Below are 20,993 nucleotides of genomic sequence, written 5' to 3' on the forward strand. Positions count from 1 at the left end.
AAAAATAAAAATAGGGGCGCCTGGGTGGCTCAGTGGGTTAAGCCGCTGCCTTCGGCTCAGGTCATGATCTCAGAGTCCTGGGATCGAGCCCCGCATCGGGCTCTCTGCTCTCTAGGGGAGCCTGCTTCCTCCTCTCTCTGCCTGCCTCTCTGCCTGCTTGTGATCTCTCTGTCAAATAAATAAATAAAATCTTTAAAAAAAAATAAAATAAAAATAAAAAGATTTCAAAATCTTAAGAAAATGAGAATGCTTATAGATACCAACTTAATTAACTTTCTTTCTTTTTTTTTTTTTTTTTAAGTAGGCTCCATGCTCAGGATGGAGCCCATTATGGGACTTCAACTCATGACCCTGAGATCAAGACCTGAGTTGAGATCATGAGTCACACATTTAATTGACTGAATCATCCAGGTGCCCAACGCCCCCCCCACCACCTACTTAACTTTCTAAGCTATCATTTTCCCTACAGGAGTTGATAAATCAGTAGAATTTGAATTCCTTGGAATGGTAATACATACTCGTATCATGGAGGTATAGACTCTTGGAGAAATAGAACTTGAAAGATCGTTTATTCCAACCCAACTGCACACTTGATTGTCCTCGCCAGCCTCTTTACCAAAGAGCACCTTGGGTTTTGTTCCAGCACCATTTGTGATAGGGAAGGGCTGCTTTCTGTACCTACCGTGGTTCATTTCATCTACAAATAGATCTGACTTTTAGAACAAAATGCTTCTTTACATGGAGTCTGGATAGCTCTCTCTCTGTTGCTGTTGCTTTGTCTTCTGTCCTTCTCTCTCTCTCTCACTCTCTCTCTCTCAGAGGAAAAGCCAACCAAGCAGTGAACCAACTGCCTAATTAACCAACCAACCAACCAACCAACCAAAAGAGTGCACGATCAAATAGGTACGCATTCTGCATACATAGCCCAAGGAGTTGCATCGTGTGTATGTGTACGTGCTGGGAAGGTTGCAGTATACTTAACACTCAGCATTTCACAAACGTATGTGATCAGGAACCTATACTCTTACCCGGAACATCTATCCAATCTTAACAGTATGTAGCACATAATAGGTACTCAATCAATGTTTGTTTAAGAAAGTGAATGAATACAAAATCCATCTTTATGAAGGGCACCTTGTATCAAGGTGACAGGTGTTCTCCATCTTTGCAAGTGATACAACCAAAATGGGTCAACTAATTTGGATGGGTAGACCTTCCTTCTCTGTGAACCATCCATCCAAAATATACTCTTGATTTCTGCACCTTTTCGGACTTTTAAATTCTTCATATTAGAATTCTGAGCTTGTTTCCTTATTTGCACAAATCCTTTCTTTTTTCTTTCTTCTTTCAAAGATTTTTTTTTTATTTGTTTGACAGACAAGTAGGCAGAGAGGCAGGCAGAGAGAGAGCAGGAAGCAGGCTCCCCGCTGAGCAGAGAGCCGGATGTGGGGCTCGATCCCAGGACCCTGGGATCATGACCTGAGCCGAAGGCAGTGGGTAACCCACTGAGCCACCCAGGCGCCCCTGCACAAATCCTTTCTTAAAAAAAAAGGTTCATTAATTTATTTGAGACCATGAGTGGGAGGGACAGAGGGGGAGAGAGAGAGAGAGAGAGAGAGAGAGAATCTCCAGCAGATTCTGTCCTGAGTGTGAGCCCAATGCAGGGCCCGAACTCACAACACCGAGAACAGCACCCAAGCTGGAACCAAGAGTCAGACACCTCACTGACCAACCCACCCAGGTGCCCCAACCCATTTTTCTTTTTTAAGTAATCTCTACACCCAACGTGGGGCTCAAAGTCACGACCTGAGACCAAGAGTCACAAACTCCACTGACTGAGCTGGCCAGGGACCCCTGCACAGCTATCTTCTACAAAAGAGATATTAGTTAAAAAAAAAAATTATCTATCTATCTATCTATATATATATACATATCTATCTATCTATCTATCTATCTATATATATATATATTCAGGGCACCTGGGGAGCTCAGTTGGTGGAGCGTCTGACTCTTGGTTTCGGCTGAGGTCGTGAGACTGAGCCCCGCATGGGATCAGGATTCTCTCTTTCCCCCTCCCTCTGCCCCTCCCCCGCTTGTGCTTGCTTGCTCGCTCTCTCTCTAAAACAAATATATTTTTTTTTAAAGAAGAAATATTAGGGGCGCCTGGGTGGCTCAGTGGGTTAAAGCCTCTGCCTTCGGCTCAGGTCATGATCTCAGGGACCTGGGATCGAGTCCTGCATCGGGCTCTCTGCTCGACGGGGAACCTGCTTCCTCCTCTCTCTCTGCCTGCCTCTCTGCCTACTTGTGATCTCTGTCTGTCAAATAAATAAATAAAATCTTTAATAAAAAGAAGAAGAAGAAATATTACTGATGAGTTTGTGATTTATGGTCAAGGCAGTAAAAGCTGGTCTCTTTTGCTTCCCAATCGTACGTGTGGATTGAATGAGTCGGCAAAGATTGAATGAGTCTTTTGTTTGCAGTTTGTATTTGATCGTGCTCGGCTGTGCAGGTGCGGGGTTCTGCCACAGAGCTGAAGAGCTCCTCCATCGGGGTGGGGGGGTGGTTAGGGTGTTTGTCAGATGACCTGTTGAGTTCGTGCCCTCTTTTTGGCTTCCCAGTCAGCTCTTTCTCAGCTGAGCAACTAGTCCGAAGTGAGAACACATGCCTTTGACTTCCGCATGGGCCTCCTGTCAAATGTAAAAAAACCTGATTCCATTTTCACGACCTAGGCTGTTCATTTCTCATGCCCAGAGTAAAACAGTTTAAAGGGTCAGCTAGAGGAACGTTATAGATCCTATTTGTTCTCACTTTTTTTTTTATTTCAGGAGGAAATGTGTGTGGAAATTCCAGAAGGTCAGCGTCCGCTTTCTCCCCGAAGTCCCTTCTCTCTCTCTCTGTTCTCAGCAACCATCTCTTGTGTTTGTGGCTACTCACTGGTAACCCTGTGTCTTCTGCCTCCTTTCCTCCGCTGTGTGCTCTCCCTTCAGTCCGTTTCCCGTCCAGAACTCGATCGTTTCTGAAAGTAGCGACCTCTCCTCACTCAGCCACGATCTCATCCTTTTTCATTAGTATGGAAGTGTGACTTTTTTGGCACAGTCGTGGGAGATCTTTTACTATGGAAACATCAGTATGTTTTCCTTATAACTTTGGATTTTACCTGCTCTTGAATCTCCTAGAATGTGAGGGACCCGAGAAAGCATTTGCCATTATCATAGTCACTTCTGGAATGGGGGACAGTGAGCCATGCAGTGGGGTGCGTCTTGCTCAGGGTCACAGAGTCGGCTCTAGGCCCAGGTCCTTCCACTTGCGGCCCTTGGCCTTTTATTTTTATGTGCTGGTGCCTCTTACTACATGACTGGATTAAAAAATTGGACAGCAAGAGGACACGCTCTCTGTAGTCACGCATGAACCTGAGTGGTAATGGGAGGGCGTCAAGCTGCAGATGTTAGTACTTCCAGACAGGCCCTCTGACATAGAACTCACTGATTGATCTCGAGAGAGCTTCCTTCTGATCAGTACAGGGGAGAAATTTCGGTCTTATTATTTAGGAATGTTTTAATGTCTAATGCCATGTCATGGAAGTGATGCGACACACGTGGGGCATTGCCATTTTTGCAGGCCTCTAAGAGCAGAGAGACTTCTAGATCTCTGCATTATCCCCGTTCTCACCCCTTCTCCACGTCTCCACACCTAAGCGTGTCCATGTGGGACCCACGTTTGTGGCTGCCATAAACCCATTCTTTTAGCTGAGGAGACCTGCTGTGTGAAAAAAAATAACTGTTCCGCAGTGTGGATGTGGAAGCCCAGAAAGGTGAACGCACATGTCAGGAGTCTACTCTTTCTTGTCATTACAAGACAGTTTTATTTTATTTTAAAGATTTTATTTATTTGACACACACAGAGAGAGAATACAACGAGAAGAGGGAGAAGCAGACTCCCCAATGAGCAGGGAGCCTGATGTGGGGCTCGATCCCAGGACCCCAGGATCATGACCAGAGCTGAAGACAGACGCTTAACCCGCTGAGCCACCCAGGCGCCCCTACAAGACAAGTTTTAGGAATTGATTTTTATGTCCTGACAAGTTGCAGATTTTTAATGGCATGTGTCTTAGGAAAATAAACATGTCACTTAGTTGTTTTTTTTTTAAGATTTTATTTATTTATTTGACAGACAGAGATCACAAGTAGGCAGAGAGGCAGGCAGAGAGAGAGAGGAGGAAGCAGGCTCCCCGCCAAGCAGGGAGCTCGATAAGGGGCTTGACTCCAGGACCCTGGGATCCTGGCCTGAGCTGAAGGCAGAGGCTTTAACCCACTGAGCCACCCAGGCGCCCTGTCACTTAAAGTTTTTACCTTTCAAATCAGTATTTAGGTGAGGGACCGGTCATTCTGTAACAGAAACCCATTCCTCTGTCTACTGTGGACTCCCGGAGAACTTGTTTTTCTCATGCCCTTGAGCAGGATTATTTCTGGTAAGCAGCAACCATATGGCATGATTTGAGGAGCACTAAGGAGGGTAATGTGCCATCGGCCTGACACCACCTGATGCTAGGCCTCTGAAGGCCCTTTGTGTCAGAGAGCGGTGGAAAATACAGCTTCTGTAAGAGATGCGGAACCACAGGCATTAAAACCAGCAATCCAAAATAGCCTTGTTTAATGACCCATTTTCTTTAAAAAGTTATCCTTGCTCATGGACCAGAGGCAGGTAGTAGACTTTGATTTTCAGCCCCTGTAGAGTTCACCAGAATGGAACATTACAGATCAGCACTTGCGATCTGGGGCAACTAAAACTTACCAAACAGCGCGTGGATGTTGTTCTGCCCGTGATAATCAACGCCAAGTTCGTACGTTACCGTCGACTGAACACCAACTAGTATGCCGATTCTTTTGCAGTTAGTTGGCACAGCGCCCTGTGAGGTAGATATTATCGTGCCCAGTTTATAGGGCAAGGGTGTGTTTGTATGGCCAGTAAATGCAACACGCTGAGATTTGGACCTGTGTCTGGCCCCAAAGCAACACGCTTAACCACTCCACTGTACTCTCTCTGACTCTTCTCCTGACTTCCGAGATGGGATAAGAATACCTTCTTCAGGGATATTTTAAGGATGCAATAAGATAAAAGATCTGAGAAGTGCTTTGTAATTGATCATAAACTTTGTAGAATGAAAGGCGTCATCAGAAGTAGCAGACAGTCTGCCACCATGTCTCTATGTGACAGTCTACCCTTTAAATAAATCTGGATGTCCTATGGAATTGAGACCTTTGTCCCTGGCTTTCCGGGGAGTGAGAGTAGTTTATGTCCTACGTTCAAGTTCAGAGAACATGGACACCGGTCCTACTTACCCCGTGGTATTTTCAAGGGTGCGATTTGCTTGCCGTGTAGCTGGGAGGAGGAAAGAGATGGAGCAGTGCGTCTGCGGCCCCCCAGGGTGCCTTTCAGCATCATGAGAAATCATGTGCATGTTTCTAGTTGTGCTCTAACGTGCATGCCATCTCTGTCCCTTTCTTGTTTGTCATAGAAACTGAGCTGCTTCTCTGTGCAAAGGACATCAGTCATTTTTTAATGCAAGATATTGCTTTCTTGTCTGGTAAGTGGACTTTTCATGTATTTCGACCAGATAAATGTATGACCCTCTTAGCAAAATGAGTGTGGGCTTTATGATATAAGTAGCCACACACACACACGTGTGTGTGTGTGTGTGTGTGTGTGTATGCACACACATACAGAGTTTGAGAGGCACTGTTTTATTTTTTTTAGGTTTTTATTTAAGTAATCTCTACACACAACACAGGGCTCGAACTGAAGACCCCGAGATCAAGAGTCACATGCTGAGAAGCACTATTTTGATAAACATTAATGCAATGTGCGCATAGTTGCTAACGAATAGACATTTAGAGGATAGAGGTTTTTAAATGTGTTTAGATATGTGATGAAAGCCATCTTCCCGCCCTCGTGCATTCGACTTTCAGGCGCGCCTTTGGAACCGCACGGTAGGTGCGAGGAGCGCTCACCTAGGTGGGTGCAGGCTGAGAGGGAAGGTGGCAACTGAGGTGCCTTCTTGGAGATTTTCTCCTCCACCGTAGCTCTGATTAAAGTGTTTCTTACAAATGCTGTCAAGTCAGCCTAATTGAGAACACGTACTGAGTTATTTTTTTAGGCTTTCATTTACACATGATAAAGTAAGTTTATTTTTCTAAAATATATATGTATATGCACTAGTGTATATGCATTTGTATATAATTTTTAAAGTTTAAGATAAAAATACTCATAAAATTGACCACCTTAACCATTTTTTTAGTGTATGAGCTCCATTTTATTTTTTTTTTTCCAGAGAACAGTTTCTCTTCAGTGCTTAAGGACTTAGCTCCTTACATGGGCTTCTGTGAAGGTGGTGGGCGGTAGCACCCACGGGTCTAAATTGGGGTGAACGTGTTGGGTCCTTCCATGCTTCAGGAGAGATTCTGGACTAGCTTGCTGGGAACGGCGCAGCTCACGCAGTAACGTCTCACAGACAGCTTGGGACGCACAGAGGCCTGGAAGACATTAATTTTGGAAATGTCCCTGACGGAGGCAGTCTTTACTGTGGTCTGAATAGCAAACTTTTTAAAATTTTAATTGTTATTTTTATTTAAAGATTTTATTTATTTGACACAGAGAGAGAGAGAGATCACATGCAGGCAGAGAGGCAGGCAGAGAGAGAAGGGGAAGCAGGCTCCCTGGCCAGCAGAGAGCCCGATGTGGGGCTCGATCCATGGACCCTGAGACCATGACCTGAGCCGAAGGCAGAGGCTTAACCCACTGAGTCACCCATGTGCCTCACAAACTTCTTTTTGAAGATTTTATTTATTTATTTATTTGAGAGAGAGAGTGTGTGTGTGTGTATGTGTGTGCGCATGCGCGCGCGTGCGCACGTGTGCACACACACACACACACACACACACACACGAGTTGGGGGAGGGGCTGAGGGAGAGAAAGCTCAGACTCCCTCCCTTCCCAGCACAAAGCCTGATGCAGGGCTCCATCCCAGGAGCCTGAGATCATGCCTCAAGCTGAAACCAAGAGTTGGATGCTCAGCCACCTGAGCCACCCAGGCGCCCTCGAACAAGGAACTTCTTGATGGTCTTGTCCTTGGGGACGCAGTGGGTGCCATTGGTGCTATGAATAGACTGCACGTGGCTGTGGCCCTTTGTGGCACAACTGTCATTCCTCCTTTTCTTGGTCATCTTGGAAGCGAGGACCCAAGAGAGCCCATCTTAACCATTTTTAAATGTACAGTTAGGGGGCATCAAGTTCATTCACCCTGTTATGCAGCCATCCCCACCATCCATCTCCCGAACTCTTCATCTTGCAAAACTGAAACTCTGTACCCACTGAAAAGTAACTCCCCATTCCCTTCTCCTCACAGCCCCTAGCAACCACCATTCTACTTGGGGCCTCTGGGTATTTGACAATTCTAGGTACTACATGAAGCATAATCATACAGGGTTAATCTTTTTGTAACTGGCTTATTTCACTTAGCATAATATCCTCAGGGTCCACCCAAGCTGTATAGGTCAGTATATGTCAGAATTTCCTCCCTTTTTAAGACTGAATACTATTCCATTGCATGTATCTACTACATTCATCCACTGAGGGACACTTGGTTGCCTCCACCATCTGGCTGCTGTGAGTAGTATGGCTCAGTAGCATTCCTTATTCTTAGAGAGATAACTGGTAAACCCTCCTTCTCTTTTGGACTCATTCAGAAATCTAGGGAAAGTTTTGCTTCAAGACAAGCAAATGACTTTCAAGTTTTAATTTGAACTATAGCATTAAACATTATTATACTAAACAGATACGAGAAATTTACGAGTTTGCATTGTCTGCATGAAAATAAATGCTTCTTCGGAGTTGAGAAGAACAGATCTCACTCCTTTTATGTAGTTTATTGTTGCGCCTGAAGTGATATCAGCATGCTCAGTTTACTAAACAAGCATGTACTTTATAGATGATCCTAATTGGACACTTCAGTCTGGCCTCTGCTTTAATGATTATAATTAACGGTAATTGTGAATTAGTGGTGACTTAATTAATGTAGCTTTATGTTTTATTCTTATAAGTGCTATAAATGTGTGACATATTGTCACTCTTGAGATTTCCTCAAATCCCCACCTGTGTTCCATACAGAACAACCCTCAAGCCTTGTCCCCCCATCCAGATCTCTGCTACAGTTTCTTTAACTGCTTTTGGTAATTCTTTTTTTTTTCTTTTAGAATATTTTAATTTATTTGACAGAGAGAGGCACAGCGAGAGAGGGAACACAAGCAGGGGGAATGGGAGAGGGAGAAGCAGGCTTCCCGCCGAGCACGGAGCCCAATGTGGAACTTGATCATGACCTGAGCCGAAGGCAGACGCTTAATGGTTGAGCCACCCAGGCACGCCCCCCTTTTTATTTATTTATTTTTTTCAAGATTCTGGTTATTGTTTTCAAAATGCTTCAGCATATTGGTTCTTGTGAAGAAAGGGTTTCCGGTGGAAAAATAATTAAAACCTTCCAATTTGGAATATAAGCCCCTCTCATTCTTTTCTCACACATTTACTACCTAGCGGGGCACTTGTAGGTACTCAGTGGTAGTAACAGTTTATAGATTCATCCATGATAATTTACCCTTATAAGAACCTATATGCATTCTTTCCTTCGATAGATAAAGCTTTCCTAAGTGCTAGTTGGTTCTGTCTTTAACTGGAGTGCTTACCAGCTTGCTTGGGAAAGTCCGTTATATTAAATATAATATACATATGTTAAGTTTTATGTTATATATTGTTTATTTGTTTTTTATGTCTTTATCTTAAGTAAACTCTATGCCCAACGAGCTCATGATCTCAAGATTAAGAGTCACACACTCTAATGACTGAGCTAGCCAGGTGCCCTTGTTATGTAATACTCATATGACTAGTTCTCTGCCATATTCTACCTATAGAGGCCTTTTGTTTAATGTTTTGATGTATGTCTTGGTTTAGAGTTGTATAGTTTCTCCTTCGAGTTCCTTTGAAACTCTTGGGTAGACGCTGTCATTGTTCATCATAATCTTCATCCTGTTCTCTAAGCTTAGAAGATTTATCATTTGATGTAATAATTTGATTCAAGAAGATGACTTGGGAATGGGGACTCTCCGTCACATTTCTCTTGGTAAAGATTAAGGCAGTGAATGAATTTGTTTTTTTTCCAAGTGCACCAGGAAAGAATGTGTATTCTGCTTTTGTTGGATGGAATCTTCTGTTAATGTCGATTAGGTCATGTTGGTTAAGATTGTCACTCAGGTGTACTGTATCCTTGCAGATTTCCTGTCTACTTGTTCTATCAATTATTGAGAGAGGGGTGGTAAAATTTATGTTTTATTTTTTTATTTTTATTAAAATTTCTTTAAAAGATTTATTTTATTTATTTATTTTTTAAAGATTTTATTTATTTATTGGACAGACAGAGATCACAAGTAGGCAGAGAGGCAGGCAGAGAGAGAGTGGGAAGCAGGCTCCCTGCTGAGCAGAGAGCCCGATGTGGGGCCTGATCCCAGGACCCTGAGATCATGACCTGAGCCGAAGGGAGAGGCTTAACCCACCTAGGTGCCCCTTTTATTTATTTTGTTTTAAGATTTTATTTATTTATCTATTTGACACACACACAGAGAGAGAGAGAGAGAGAGAGAGAGCACAAGTAGTGGAGCAGTAGGCAGAGGGAGAGGGAGAAACAGGCTCTCCACTGAACAGAGAGCCCAGGACCCTGGCATCATGACCTGAGCTGAGGGCAGCTGCTTAACTGACTGAGCCACACAGGTGCCCCAGATTTATTTATTTTAGAGAGAGAGAGAGCATGTACATGAGTGGGGGGAGGGGCCGAGGGGGAGAGAGAGAGCGAGTGAGAATCTCAAGCAGAGTTCTCACTGAGCTCAGAGCCTGACTTAAGGCTAGATCCCAGGACCCTGAGATTGTGACCTGAGCCAAAACCAAGAGTCAAATGCTTAACTGACTGTGCCACCCAGGCGCCCCAGTGGTGAAATTTTTTGACTGAAGTTGTGGATTTGACTGTTTCTCCTTGCACTTCTACCATTTTTTTGTTTCATGTATTTTGAAGCTGCTATCAGGTACATAAGCATTTAGGATTGTTATATTCTCTTGATGAATTTACCACAGTTTGATAATCAATGATTTTCTTAATATGTAGTAATATTCCTGACTCTGAAATCTATTTTGTCTAAAATTAGACAACTTCCTTTTGACTAATTCTAGCATGATATATCTTTTTCTGTCCTTTTCCTTTTTTTTTTAAATTTTTTTTATTTTAAAGATTTTTTTTTTTTTTAATTTGACAGACGGATCACAAGTAGGCAGAGAGGCAGGCAGAGAGAGACAGGAGGAGGCAGGCTCCCTGCCGAGCAGAGAGCCCGATGCGGGACTCGATCCCAGGACCCTGAGATCATGACCTGAGCCGAAGGCAGAGGCTTTAACCACTGAGCCACCCAGGCGCCCCTGTCCTTTTCCTTTTAATGCATTTGTGCTTCCTATTTAAATTGTATTTCTGGGGTGGCTGGCTGGCTTAAAAAAAATAAAAAATACTTAAATACTTAAATACTTAAAAAAATAAAAATAAGGGGCGCCTGGGTTGCTCACTGGATTAAGCTTCTGCCTTCGGCTCAGGTCATGATCCCAGAGTCCTGGGATCGAATCCCGCATCGGACTCTCTGCTCAGAAGGGAGCCTGCTTCCTCCTCTCTCTCTGCCTGCCTCTCTGCCTACTTGTGATCTCTCCCTCTCTGTCAAATAAATAAATAAAATCTTAATAAACAAATAAATAAAAATAAAAATAAGATTACATTAAAAACTTAAGTATGTTTCTTGTATACAGTATATAGTTGGGTCTCAGTTTTTTTTAATTCAATTTGATCATCTCCAACTAATTGGGATGTCAAGCTTATTTACATTTAATGTGATTATTCATATGAGTGGGTTTAAATCTACCATCTTACTATTTGTTTTCTTTTTTTTTTTTTTAAATATTTGTTTTCTATTTACCCCTTTAGTTCTTTGTTTTCTTCCCCTCCATTTTTGCTTTCTTTGGGGTTAAGTATTTTTATCAGTCCACTTTATCTCCTTTGCCATTGTCTTATTTTTTGAAGTTAAAAATTTTTTTTTAGTAATCTCTACACCCAACGTGGGGCTTGAACTCACAATCCTAAGATCAAGAGTCACACGCTTGGGGCGCCTGGGTGGCTCAGTGGGTTAAGCCTCTGCCTTCAGCTCAGATCATGGTCTCCGGATCCTGGGATCGAGTCCTTTGTCGGGCTCTCTGCTCAGCAGGGAGTCTGCTTCCTCTCTCTCGCTGCCTGCCTGTCTGCCTACTTGTGATCTCTCTCGGTCAAATAAATAAATAAATAAAATCTTAAAAAAAAAAAAAAAGAGTCTCATGCTCTTCCAACTGATCCAGCCAGGTGCCCTCCCATTTACATATTTTTTTTTCTCTTTCTCTATTTTTTTAAAATCATTTTTAAAATTTATTTTCAGCATAACAGTATTCATTGCTTTTGTACCACACCCAGTGCTCCATGCAATCCGTGCCCTCTCTAATACCCATCACCTGGTTCCCCCAACCTCCCACCCCCCCACCTCTTCAAACCCTTCAGATTGTTTTTCAGAGTCCATAGTCTCTCATTGTTCACCTCCCCTTCCAATTTCCCCCAACTCCCTTCTCCTAACTCCCCATGTCCTCCATGCTATTTGTTATGCTCCACAAATAAGTGAAACCATATGATAATTGACTCTGCACATTGAATTTTTTTATAACCTTACATCCTTATTTTTTTATTTTTTTATTGTGTTATGTTAGTCACCATAAAATACATCATTAGCTTTTGATGCAGTGTTCCAAGATTCATTGTTTATGCAGCACACCCAGTGCTCCATGCAATACGTGCTCTCCTTGATACCCACCACCAGGCTCACCCAACCCCCCACCCCTCCCCACTGAAACCCTCAGTTTGTTTCTCAGAGTCCACAGTCTCTGTCCTCTCCCCCTCTGACTTCCCCCAATTCGATTATCATTTCCTTCTAACGTCCTCCATGCTATTCCTTATGTTCCACAAGTAAGTGAAACCGTATGATAACTGACTTTCTCTGCTTGACTTATTTCACTCAGCATAATCTCTGGTCCAGTCCATGCTGATGCAAAAGCTTGGGGGTATTCATCCTTTCTGATGATTGAGTAATACTCCAGTGTATATATGGACCACAGAATTTCTAGTACCAAGCTAAATTCAAAGACCACCCTGTAACTTTCCTCATTAAATAATCCTTCAGCTTCCATTTAGCACTAAATATTTACTGAGTGTCTACTCTGTCCAGTTGTTCGACCAGCTGTAGGGTGGGACCTTGAACGCATGTAAGGCTCATCCTTGTACTTAGGTGGCTTTCACTCTCAATGTTCCTTATCCTCCATGCTTTGTAGAGGGCTCTCGAGTAGGTACAGACTGAATTTTTAAAAAAATTTTATTTATTTTTTTACATTTCTTTTCAGTGTTCCAGAATCCATTGTTTATGCATCACACTCAGTGCTCCATGCAATACATGCCCTCCACAATACCCACCACCAGGCTCACTCAATCTCCCACTCCCACCCCTCCAAAACCTGTTTGTTTCTCAGAGTCCACAGTCTCTCATGGTTCATTTCCCCCTCCATTTCCCCCCAACTCCCTTTTCCTCTCCATTTCCCCATGTCCTCCGTGTTATTCCTTATGCTCCACAAATAAGCGAAACCATATGATAATTGACTCACTCTGCTTGACTTATTTCACTCAGCATAATCTCTTCCAGTCCCGTCCATGTTGCTACAAAAGTTGGGTATTCATCCTTTCTGATGGAGGCATCATACTCCGTTGTGTATATGGACCACATCATCTTTATCCATTCGTCCATTGAAGGGCATCTTGGTTCTTTCCACAGTTTGGGACCGTGGCCATTGCTGCTATGAACATTGGGGTACAGATGGCTCTTCTTTTCATTACATCTGTATCTTTTGGGGTGAATACCCAGTAGTGCAATTGGAGGATCATAGGTAACTCTAATTTCTTAAGGAATCTCCACACTATTTTCCAAAGTGGCTGCACCAACTTGCATTCCCACCAACAGTCTAAGAGGGTTCCCCTTTCTCCACATCCTCTCCAACACACGTTGTTTCCTGTCTTGCTAATTTTGGCCATTCTAACTGGTGTAAGGTGGTATCTCAATGTGGTTTTGATTTGAATCTCCCTGTTGGCTAATGATGATGAACATTTTTTCATGTGTCTTTTAGCCATTTGTATGTCTTCTTTGGAGAAGTGTCTGTTCATGTCTTCTGCCCATTTTTTGACGTGATTATCTGCACATTGAATTTTAACCCACAGAGAATTCATGGTCTTGTTTCTTTGCATTAGTAAGAGTCCTATACTGTTGTTGCTGTTAAAGCTTATGTTGTTTATTCTACAAATTCATTAGAACAGCACTTATTTCCTATAGTTTATATCCTGTATTCTCTCAGGCTCATCATAGATGTAAATGGTTGATTATATCAAGTTGCCCAGTTTGAATTGAGGCCCATAGCATTGGTGTAGAAACCATTATTTCCCGGTACCCTTGGTTGTCCAGCATGAAGGGTCAGCTGTGTTTTTAATTATATGAATTCCATGAAAATTTCTTCTGAGTATAATCACTCAGTTTGCCTTCTCTCTCTCTCTCTCTTTTTTCTCTTTCTTAAATTCTGTTTTCATTTAGACACACTCCACTACTTTTTTCTTTTTTTTAAGTAAGCTCCATGCCCAGTGTGGGGCTTGAACTCAAGACCCTGAGATCAAGAGTCAGATGCTTTACTGGCTGAAGCACCCAGGCACCCCTTGGCTACTTTTTTTTTTTAAACTTAAGGGCATGGTGCCATTTTGATTTATGTGGAGACCATTATCCTTATAAAAGTTACATTGGCCCAAAACTGTCCTCTCAAATCCTCTTACTTGCATTGCTGTTACATGAATTGTTAATTTGTTTGATTTTTTTTTAAATGGTTTTAGGTGGCCGGGGAAAGGAAAATGATTGGATCATTACTTTCCCAGAAAATTGTAATTTCAGATGTATACCAGAAGAAGTGATAGCAAAAGTGCTGACTTACTTGACATCTATTGCCAGGTATAGTATTTCATTACATTTCTTTCAGTTTGGTATGTGTTAGAGACCTATTTGAATGTAATAACAGGAAAAGAGTTTTTTAGTGTGACTGTTATTATTATTATGATTGTAAGACTTACCGTCAGAGCAGATAAGAAATAAAACTTAGAAGGGGAAGCCAACAGCTACCTAAATTGCTATAAAAATTATACTGAGGATCTATGAAAACAAAATTGGGAGTCTGGAGATATTTGTCTTCATGAAGAAAAACATAGGTTGAAAATGATGATCATACTTCAAGCTTTGATTTGCCTAAAAGGAAGTCATACTAGCCCAGAGTGAGGGTAGCTCTTCTTCCATGGGTAAAATATGAAGATCAAATGTTAAGTAGACTCAAGAGTGATATTGGAATTTATTAGGAGGATCTTTTTGATATTAGAAGTCATTTGAGACTAGAATGCTTTAAAAGGTAAGTTTCAAAAGCTTCCTTGAAGATTTTATTTAGGTTGAAACAAAATTTTTATCTATTTAATTTTTTAAAGATTTATTTATTTGAGGGAGACACACACACACACAGAGAGAGAGAGAGAGAGAGAGAGAGAGAGAGAGAGAGAAAACACGAGCAGAGGGGAAGGGCAGAGGCAGAGGAGAAGTGGGCTCCATACTGAACAGGGAGCCTGATGTGAGGCTCTATCCCAGGACTAGGAGACCATGACCTGAGCCAAAGGCAGACACTTAACTGACTGAGCCACCCAGGTGCTTGTAGGTTGAAAACAAAAGTTTTTAAAGGAAACATTTTCTGTTTATTAACCCTGAAGACTGAGAGGCCACAAATCTACAATGGTAAAAATATGGAGTTGCGTGAACAGAAGTCAAATCACGGAAATTGAATTTGTAGTGCATCCCTTAAAGCTTGAAAGTCTTTTAGATCTTCATAGGGCAAATAAAAGTTTTATTATTCATTAAACTGCCTTCTCAAGGAACAGACGAGATAGAAACCTATATTTAATGGTGTTTTTCTGAGTGAATGAATGAATGGATGGATCATTGGCTCTTGATGGATTGCCACGAAAAGGTAAATCTGATGTCATAAAGGACAGCTGTCTATAAGGTTTTCTCCTACCCAAGATTGCAGGATGTCACATTCATTTTAGTGACCTAGCTGCATTATGCTATCACTTGACTATTTAAAAGAATGATGTTAGTGTCAAAAAAGAAATTTTAAATATTGAGTAGTAGAACATGGAATTAAATTGGTTTTCCAGCATAGCACTTTTTAATAGCTTTCCCAATCCAAATTTATCTTTAGTTAAGACATCAGATGTAGGGGTGCCTGGATGGCTCAGTAGGTTAAGCCTCTGCCTTCGTCTCAGGTCATGATCTCAGTGTCCCTGGATCGAGCCCTGCATTGGGTTCTCTGCTCAGCAGGGAGCCTGCTTCCCCCTCCCCCTCTGCCTGCCTCTCTGCCTACTTGTGATCTCTCTCTCTCTCTCTCTGTCAAATAAATGAATAAAATCTTAAAAAAAAAGACATCAAATGTAATGAAACAGTCAGAATTAAGGGCACAACCTAGCAAATTTGGGTAGTTACTAAGAACAACATTATTTCCTCTTATCTTGCAGGCAAAATGGATCTGACTCTCGGTTTACCATTATACTTGATCGAAGACTGGATACATGGTCTTCCCTCAAAATTTCTCTCCAGAAAATCTCAGTAAGCACCAATTCACTCTTCAGCAGCTTTTTATTTTTGTTTTACACAATGCTTTCTGTTTCTGGGAGTACAGAATATTTTGGTATTCGGCAATGAGGACAATAAAAGCACACGATGAAACAATAAAAAAAGATGGGATGGTGAGACGGGGAAGTATGAAGGGTTGGTAGGGGAGATTAAGCTAAACAGCTCATCCAAAATAAAACCTAATGGGAAAGAATAAGTAGTTAGTGGTTCAAGTTATGAGTGAGAAGAGACTCATGGCTCTCTGTGCCTTTCAGAGCAAGGTGAGTTTTTATGGGAGCTTTTTTTTTTTTAAATGGAAATAGCTCTGTTGTGTACTCACTGTATATGGAAAAACATAAAGAAGAGAGTTTAAAGTAGTAGTCATAATTCATCCATCCACAAATAAACACCTTTTAACATTTTGATGTGTGTCCTTCTCACCGTTTCCCTCCCTGGGATAGAGTAGGGAAGTGACTCAACTATAATACGACTTAGCTCCCTTTCGGAATCTAGCTCCCAGCTTCCCGAGACCCAGACAGAGAAAACAGTGTTCCTAAGAGGAAAATACGAGAGCTGCAATCCTGCCCACAGCCAAGATAATCTTTCACGGTGTCCGGCTCAGCTGGGTTATGGCGGCATTGTCTGACACTTGTTCATAGAAGAGGGAAGTGAGGAACCCGTAGATGACTGAGCTGGCGGGAAGTACCATGTGGCTGACTTCCTCCATCAGACCAGAGTAGCTGGGAATCAATATATTTTTTTCCTTTGAGAACCCAACATCATCAACCATCAGAAATTCTGTCTCCTTGACTGACATGGGAAGCCACTCTCTCCCGAGGCAGTTGATTTGGTCGTGAAAGCAAGACAAAAATCTAAGGTGTTGGACTTCCGAGCCAAGTGTTCTTTTTGCTCTACTAACCTCGCTGCTGAGCATAAGAAATGCGCTCACATGGTACGACGGATGAGATCATTACTCTTCATACCCAGCCCAAATTATTCTTCATCTTGAGCAAATCCAAGTGGTTTTTTCATTTGTTTCTTTAACAGAAGTGTGTAACGGTAAGCAGTGGGGAGAAGAGTTAACAGGAAATGCACACAAGTTGCTAAAATAAAATAGCAAAACCTTGACTTCCTGTAACACATCGTTGCCTTTCACATTGGTATTGTAATTGTCCTGTAGATGAGGGAACTACATTAATATACACGCTTAGGGGAGGGTTTGGGGATGACAGAGCAAAACCAGGCGGAGCAAGAACTGAATTTTCAGGAACTTCATTTGGTGCTCTTTCCACCTGCTGCTTTCTATTGTTTTCCAAATGACTTGTGGGTAAACAAATACATTCAGTGTTTTTTTTAGAAAAAGGTAAAATTCCTTTGGAGAGAGTACATCTGCCCAGAATATACCGTTGGGCTGTGTCAATGGGCCAAAGTTAAGTAAAAGCTATTCATTTACCTCGCTCTGGCCTTTTAGCATCCATCCTTGGGCTTGTTGAGATTTTGGTTCACGATTCTTTTATACTAAATAAAACGCTTGTTATAATAAAACTTTTTTTATTACACAGCCCAGCTTTTTTCTTTTGGCCCAAACTATCCGCTTGATTAAATTAATTTTCATTGAGTGACCATTGGGCACATGGCATTCATTTCTTGTTAAGATTTTATTTCTATTAATCAAATAGGCCACTTGGAACAGTCTTGTTTTTCTTCTAAAAGAGAAAGATAAGATTTGGTCTTGATCCTGTTAGTTGAGGGTCAACAGAGTAATAGTGATTTGTTTCTTGGGAGGCGAAGGTCCCCTTTCTGTTTCCCTAGGGATGGTCTTTCAATGGAGAAGTATGGACCATAGTTCAGCCTAGAGCTTGGCACTCAGGGTCCCTTCATTCTCTTAACTGCTGGATTGTTGGTGTGAGGCAAGATGGGGGCTCCGGTGAGGGTGACACGTAGATTAAGCGCTGTTTCCTTTTAACAGGTTAAATGTTTCTATTCGTGGTATAGTTTCTATGCCCATACTCAAGAGCACATTAATTACATCTCTACCATAACTAGCCATTGGGCGCAGTTTGCATTAAAGATAAATACTGAATGCAAGCTAATTTCAAGAGCAGGAGTTGCATTCAGAAAGGATTTCTGGTCCAGATTGCCCCTGTGTACATAGCTGTAACTGTCTTCGGCATATTACTTTGAACAAGTATCTTTGAAATAATCATATAACTCAATTTAAAGACCTTAATTTGTAAATTCCAAAATAAACTATGCAGTTAGGTTATACTTCATAATTAATGATTAGAAACAAAATTGTTTAAAAAGAGCTTTTATTGGGGCGCCTGGGTGGCTCAGTGGGTTGAAGCCTCTGCCTTCGGCTCAGGTCATGATCCCAGGATCTTGGGATCGAGCCCCGCATCGGTCTCTCTGCTCCGCGGAGAGCCTGCTTCCTCCTCTCTCTGCTCCGCGGAGAGCCTGCTTCCTCCTCTCTCTCTGCCTGCCTCCCTGCATACTTGTGATCTCTGTCTGTCAAATAAATACACAAAAATAAAAAAAAAACTTAAAAAGAGCTTTTATTGCCTGGGGGCTCAGTCCTTAAGCGTCTGCCTTTGGCTCAGGTCATGATCCTAGGGTCCTGGGATCGAGTCCACATCCTGCTTCTCCCCTCCCCCTCTCCCTGCTTGTGTCCCCTCTCTCATTATCTCACTGTCTCCCTCTCTCTCTCTCAAATAAATAAATAATAATTTTTAAAAAAAGAACTTTTGTTTATTTGAGAGAGAGAGAGCAAGCATGAGCAGGGGGAGGGGGAGAGGGAGTGAAAGAGCAAAATCTTCGGATGAAGCATACTCTGTGCTGAGCCTGAGCCCAAATGGGGCTCAATCCCAGGACCCTGGACCCTGAGATCATAACCTGAGCTGAAACCAAGAGCTTGTGGCTCAACAGACTGAGCCACCCAGGTGCCCCAGGAAAAGTTGGTGTGTTCTTTCTGGATTATTATCAAAATTTCATAAACTGTTGACTTTTCACAAGGCTTAAACTCAGAATAGAATTTAATAATAATATTAAAAAAACCCAAATCCTGAAGTGTATTTTAAGTTATAGGGCCGGGTAGTGTAGGACAGGAATAAAGATATCAGTTAATACTACCTTCACAAAGATTCTTAGCATTCCACCTTAAAAAGCAAACTGCGCAGAAGAGAAAGCCAGTCCCAGCAAGCCCCTAGGAGGAGAGTCGAGTGTGGTTTTTTTTTTTTTTTTTTTCCTTCCTCCACTCTCAGGACATGCCTGATCTTCCCGAGCTAATCCATGAGGCTCAATCTGGCTAAGTAATTGGGGGAATGTGTCCCCTGTGAATTACAATGAGCAGCCGGGAAGGCTCTGTCAGCTGACTAATCAGGGGTAGTGGGGTTTCTGCGAGCTGCCACCGCGGTAATGGAAGCAGCCACGGTAGCTTTGTGTGACAGAGATTTTTGGCTGCCGCTTTTAAGCACTACCCCAGAAGCAGCTCATATTTCATCAATGTTGCATTGACAATTGGAAAAGAAGAGTGTTCTTGTGTATAGGCGAGATGGCAGAAGCAACTCCCCCGAGAGGCAAGATGAGGTTCAGAAGGAATGCGGTAAGGGCTCTGCCTGCAGTCCTGGAAAGCCTGTATTCCCAAGTTCAAGTGCAGGGATGCTGCAGCATGGTGCTATAGCACAGACTGAGGCTGAATGGGGCTTTTAAGGACAGATGGAGAGAATGGAGATGTGTATTTGCATGAATTGCCTTGATGTGATTACTGCGATATTGACAGGGAAATGTAAGGGAGTCCAGGAGGTTGAACGTGATTTCAGAAATCTGATTGTGATTCAGTTGATGAAGAAGCCTCATTAGTGAGGTTATTTGAGTCAGACCGTATGAACAGTTTTGAATCGTTGGGCAGACTAGCTTTAAATCACTAGTTAAAATAATAGCTAACAAAAGGATTCATCTCTCTTTCACCGTGGTCAAGGCGAGGATGTTATCGTGGACAGATCTGGAGCCGACTTCATCAGCATCTGAAAAGGCAGCCCTTCCTGGGTGTTACTTACTGTTCAAGTGAAAAATTTTAAGTCTAATGATTTGAGATATTTCAGATTTCATCTGTTCTCCAGATTCCAACTTTAAAGATGCAGGATTCTAGCCTGTTGACAACTTTTCTTTTTTTAAGGGAAAAAAAGTGACTTGCTTTTCGTTGTAGACTAGGATTTAGAAACCTCTTCTTTCAGATAGGTTTCAAACACTTTTGTAATTATTTTTTTTTCCCTTCATTGGTTCACTTGTATGCTAAATTCCCAGCAAATTTCTAAAGTGATATTTAGATGTATTTTGGGGAAATGTGAAGGAACACTGGCTAATTTAATAACTGGTCATCTTTTAAATGCCACTCTTTTTCTTTGAAAACTTAACATTATTGATGTTACCATTTAAAATATAACACTTGCTCATTAAAAAAACTGAGGCAACACACAAAAACAAAGTAAAAATCAGCCTTAGGAAAAAAAAAAGACATTTGGAATCAAAAGTAAGATAAGGGAACTAAACCAGTATGAATTTTATTTTTGCTGGATGAGAGTAAATGAATCACTGGGTAAATGAATGATTTATTTTCTTAAAAAGCTTTTAGGACAGAATGATATTTTAAAAATTGCAGTTGAAGATGTGAATCTTTTTCTCTTGACAAAATTGTATCTTCAGCTCTACGCATGATTTTGTACTTGGGAGTAAATAGTTTCAGACTTTAGACAGACAATTTCTAGTGCGCAGGAAATGCCTGTGTATGTGCTTAGTGGTATTGGGTGCAACTGACATTGGTACTTTTGTTATCAAAAGAAACTGACTTAAACTTTCCGGAAGTTCCTAATTCCTTTATATACATAGATGTTTTCTCAGTGCTGAACTTAGTTCTATCTGTATGCACATATGTTAATATGCACACACGTGAATACAGCACACAAGTTCTAACTGAATAGACCTATCTAGTCTGCTGCTGTTCTACACAAGATACAGGTTACCAAGGAAACCATGGCATGGCTACTGAGCTGAAAAGGCTCTGAGTCTAGTTAGAGAAGGTAGGACGTGTTCATACTGGACTATTACGCAGGTGACATT

General features: G+C 41.8%; 1 protein-coding gene and 1 pseudogene across 5 annotated transcripts in view; one reads left to right on the forward strand and one right to left on the reverse strand.

The window, feature by feature from the left end:
- Positions 1-20,993, forward strand: part of LOC111158943 (MCF.2 cell line derived transforming sequence) — a 112,354-nt gene that overhangs the window by 29,452 nt on the left and 61,909 nt on the right. For 4 of the 5 annotated variants that reach the window (XM_022521281.1, XM_022521282.1, XM_022521283.1 and 1 more), the window contains exons 2-4: positions 5,516-5,584; positions 14,066-14,180; positions 15,782-15,872. In XM_022521281.1, coding sequence (XP_022376989.1) covers positions 5,516-5,584; positions 14,066-14,180; positions 15,782-15,872 — 275 coding nt within the window. The remainder of the gene's footprint in view (positions 1-5,515; positions 5,585-14,065; positions 14,181-15,781; positions 15,873-20,993) is intronic. The other variant, XM_022521286.1, reaches the window with a different exon arrangement.
- Positions 6,366-7,220, reverse strand: LOC111158944 (annotated as a pseudogene).

Source organism: Enhydra lutris, unplaced genomic scaffold (assembly GCF_002288905.1).
Source record: "Enhydra lutris kenyoni isolate GAN:26980312 unplaced genomic scaffold, ASM228890v2 scaffoldscaffold65, whole genome shotgun sequence".
NCBI classification, from domain to species: domain Eukaryota; kingdom Metazoa; phylum Chordata; class Mammalia; order Carnivora; family Mustelidae; genus Enhydra; species Enhydra lutris.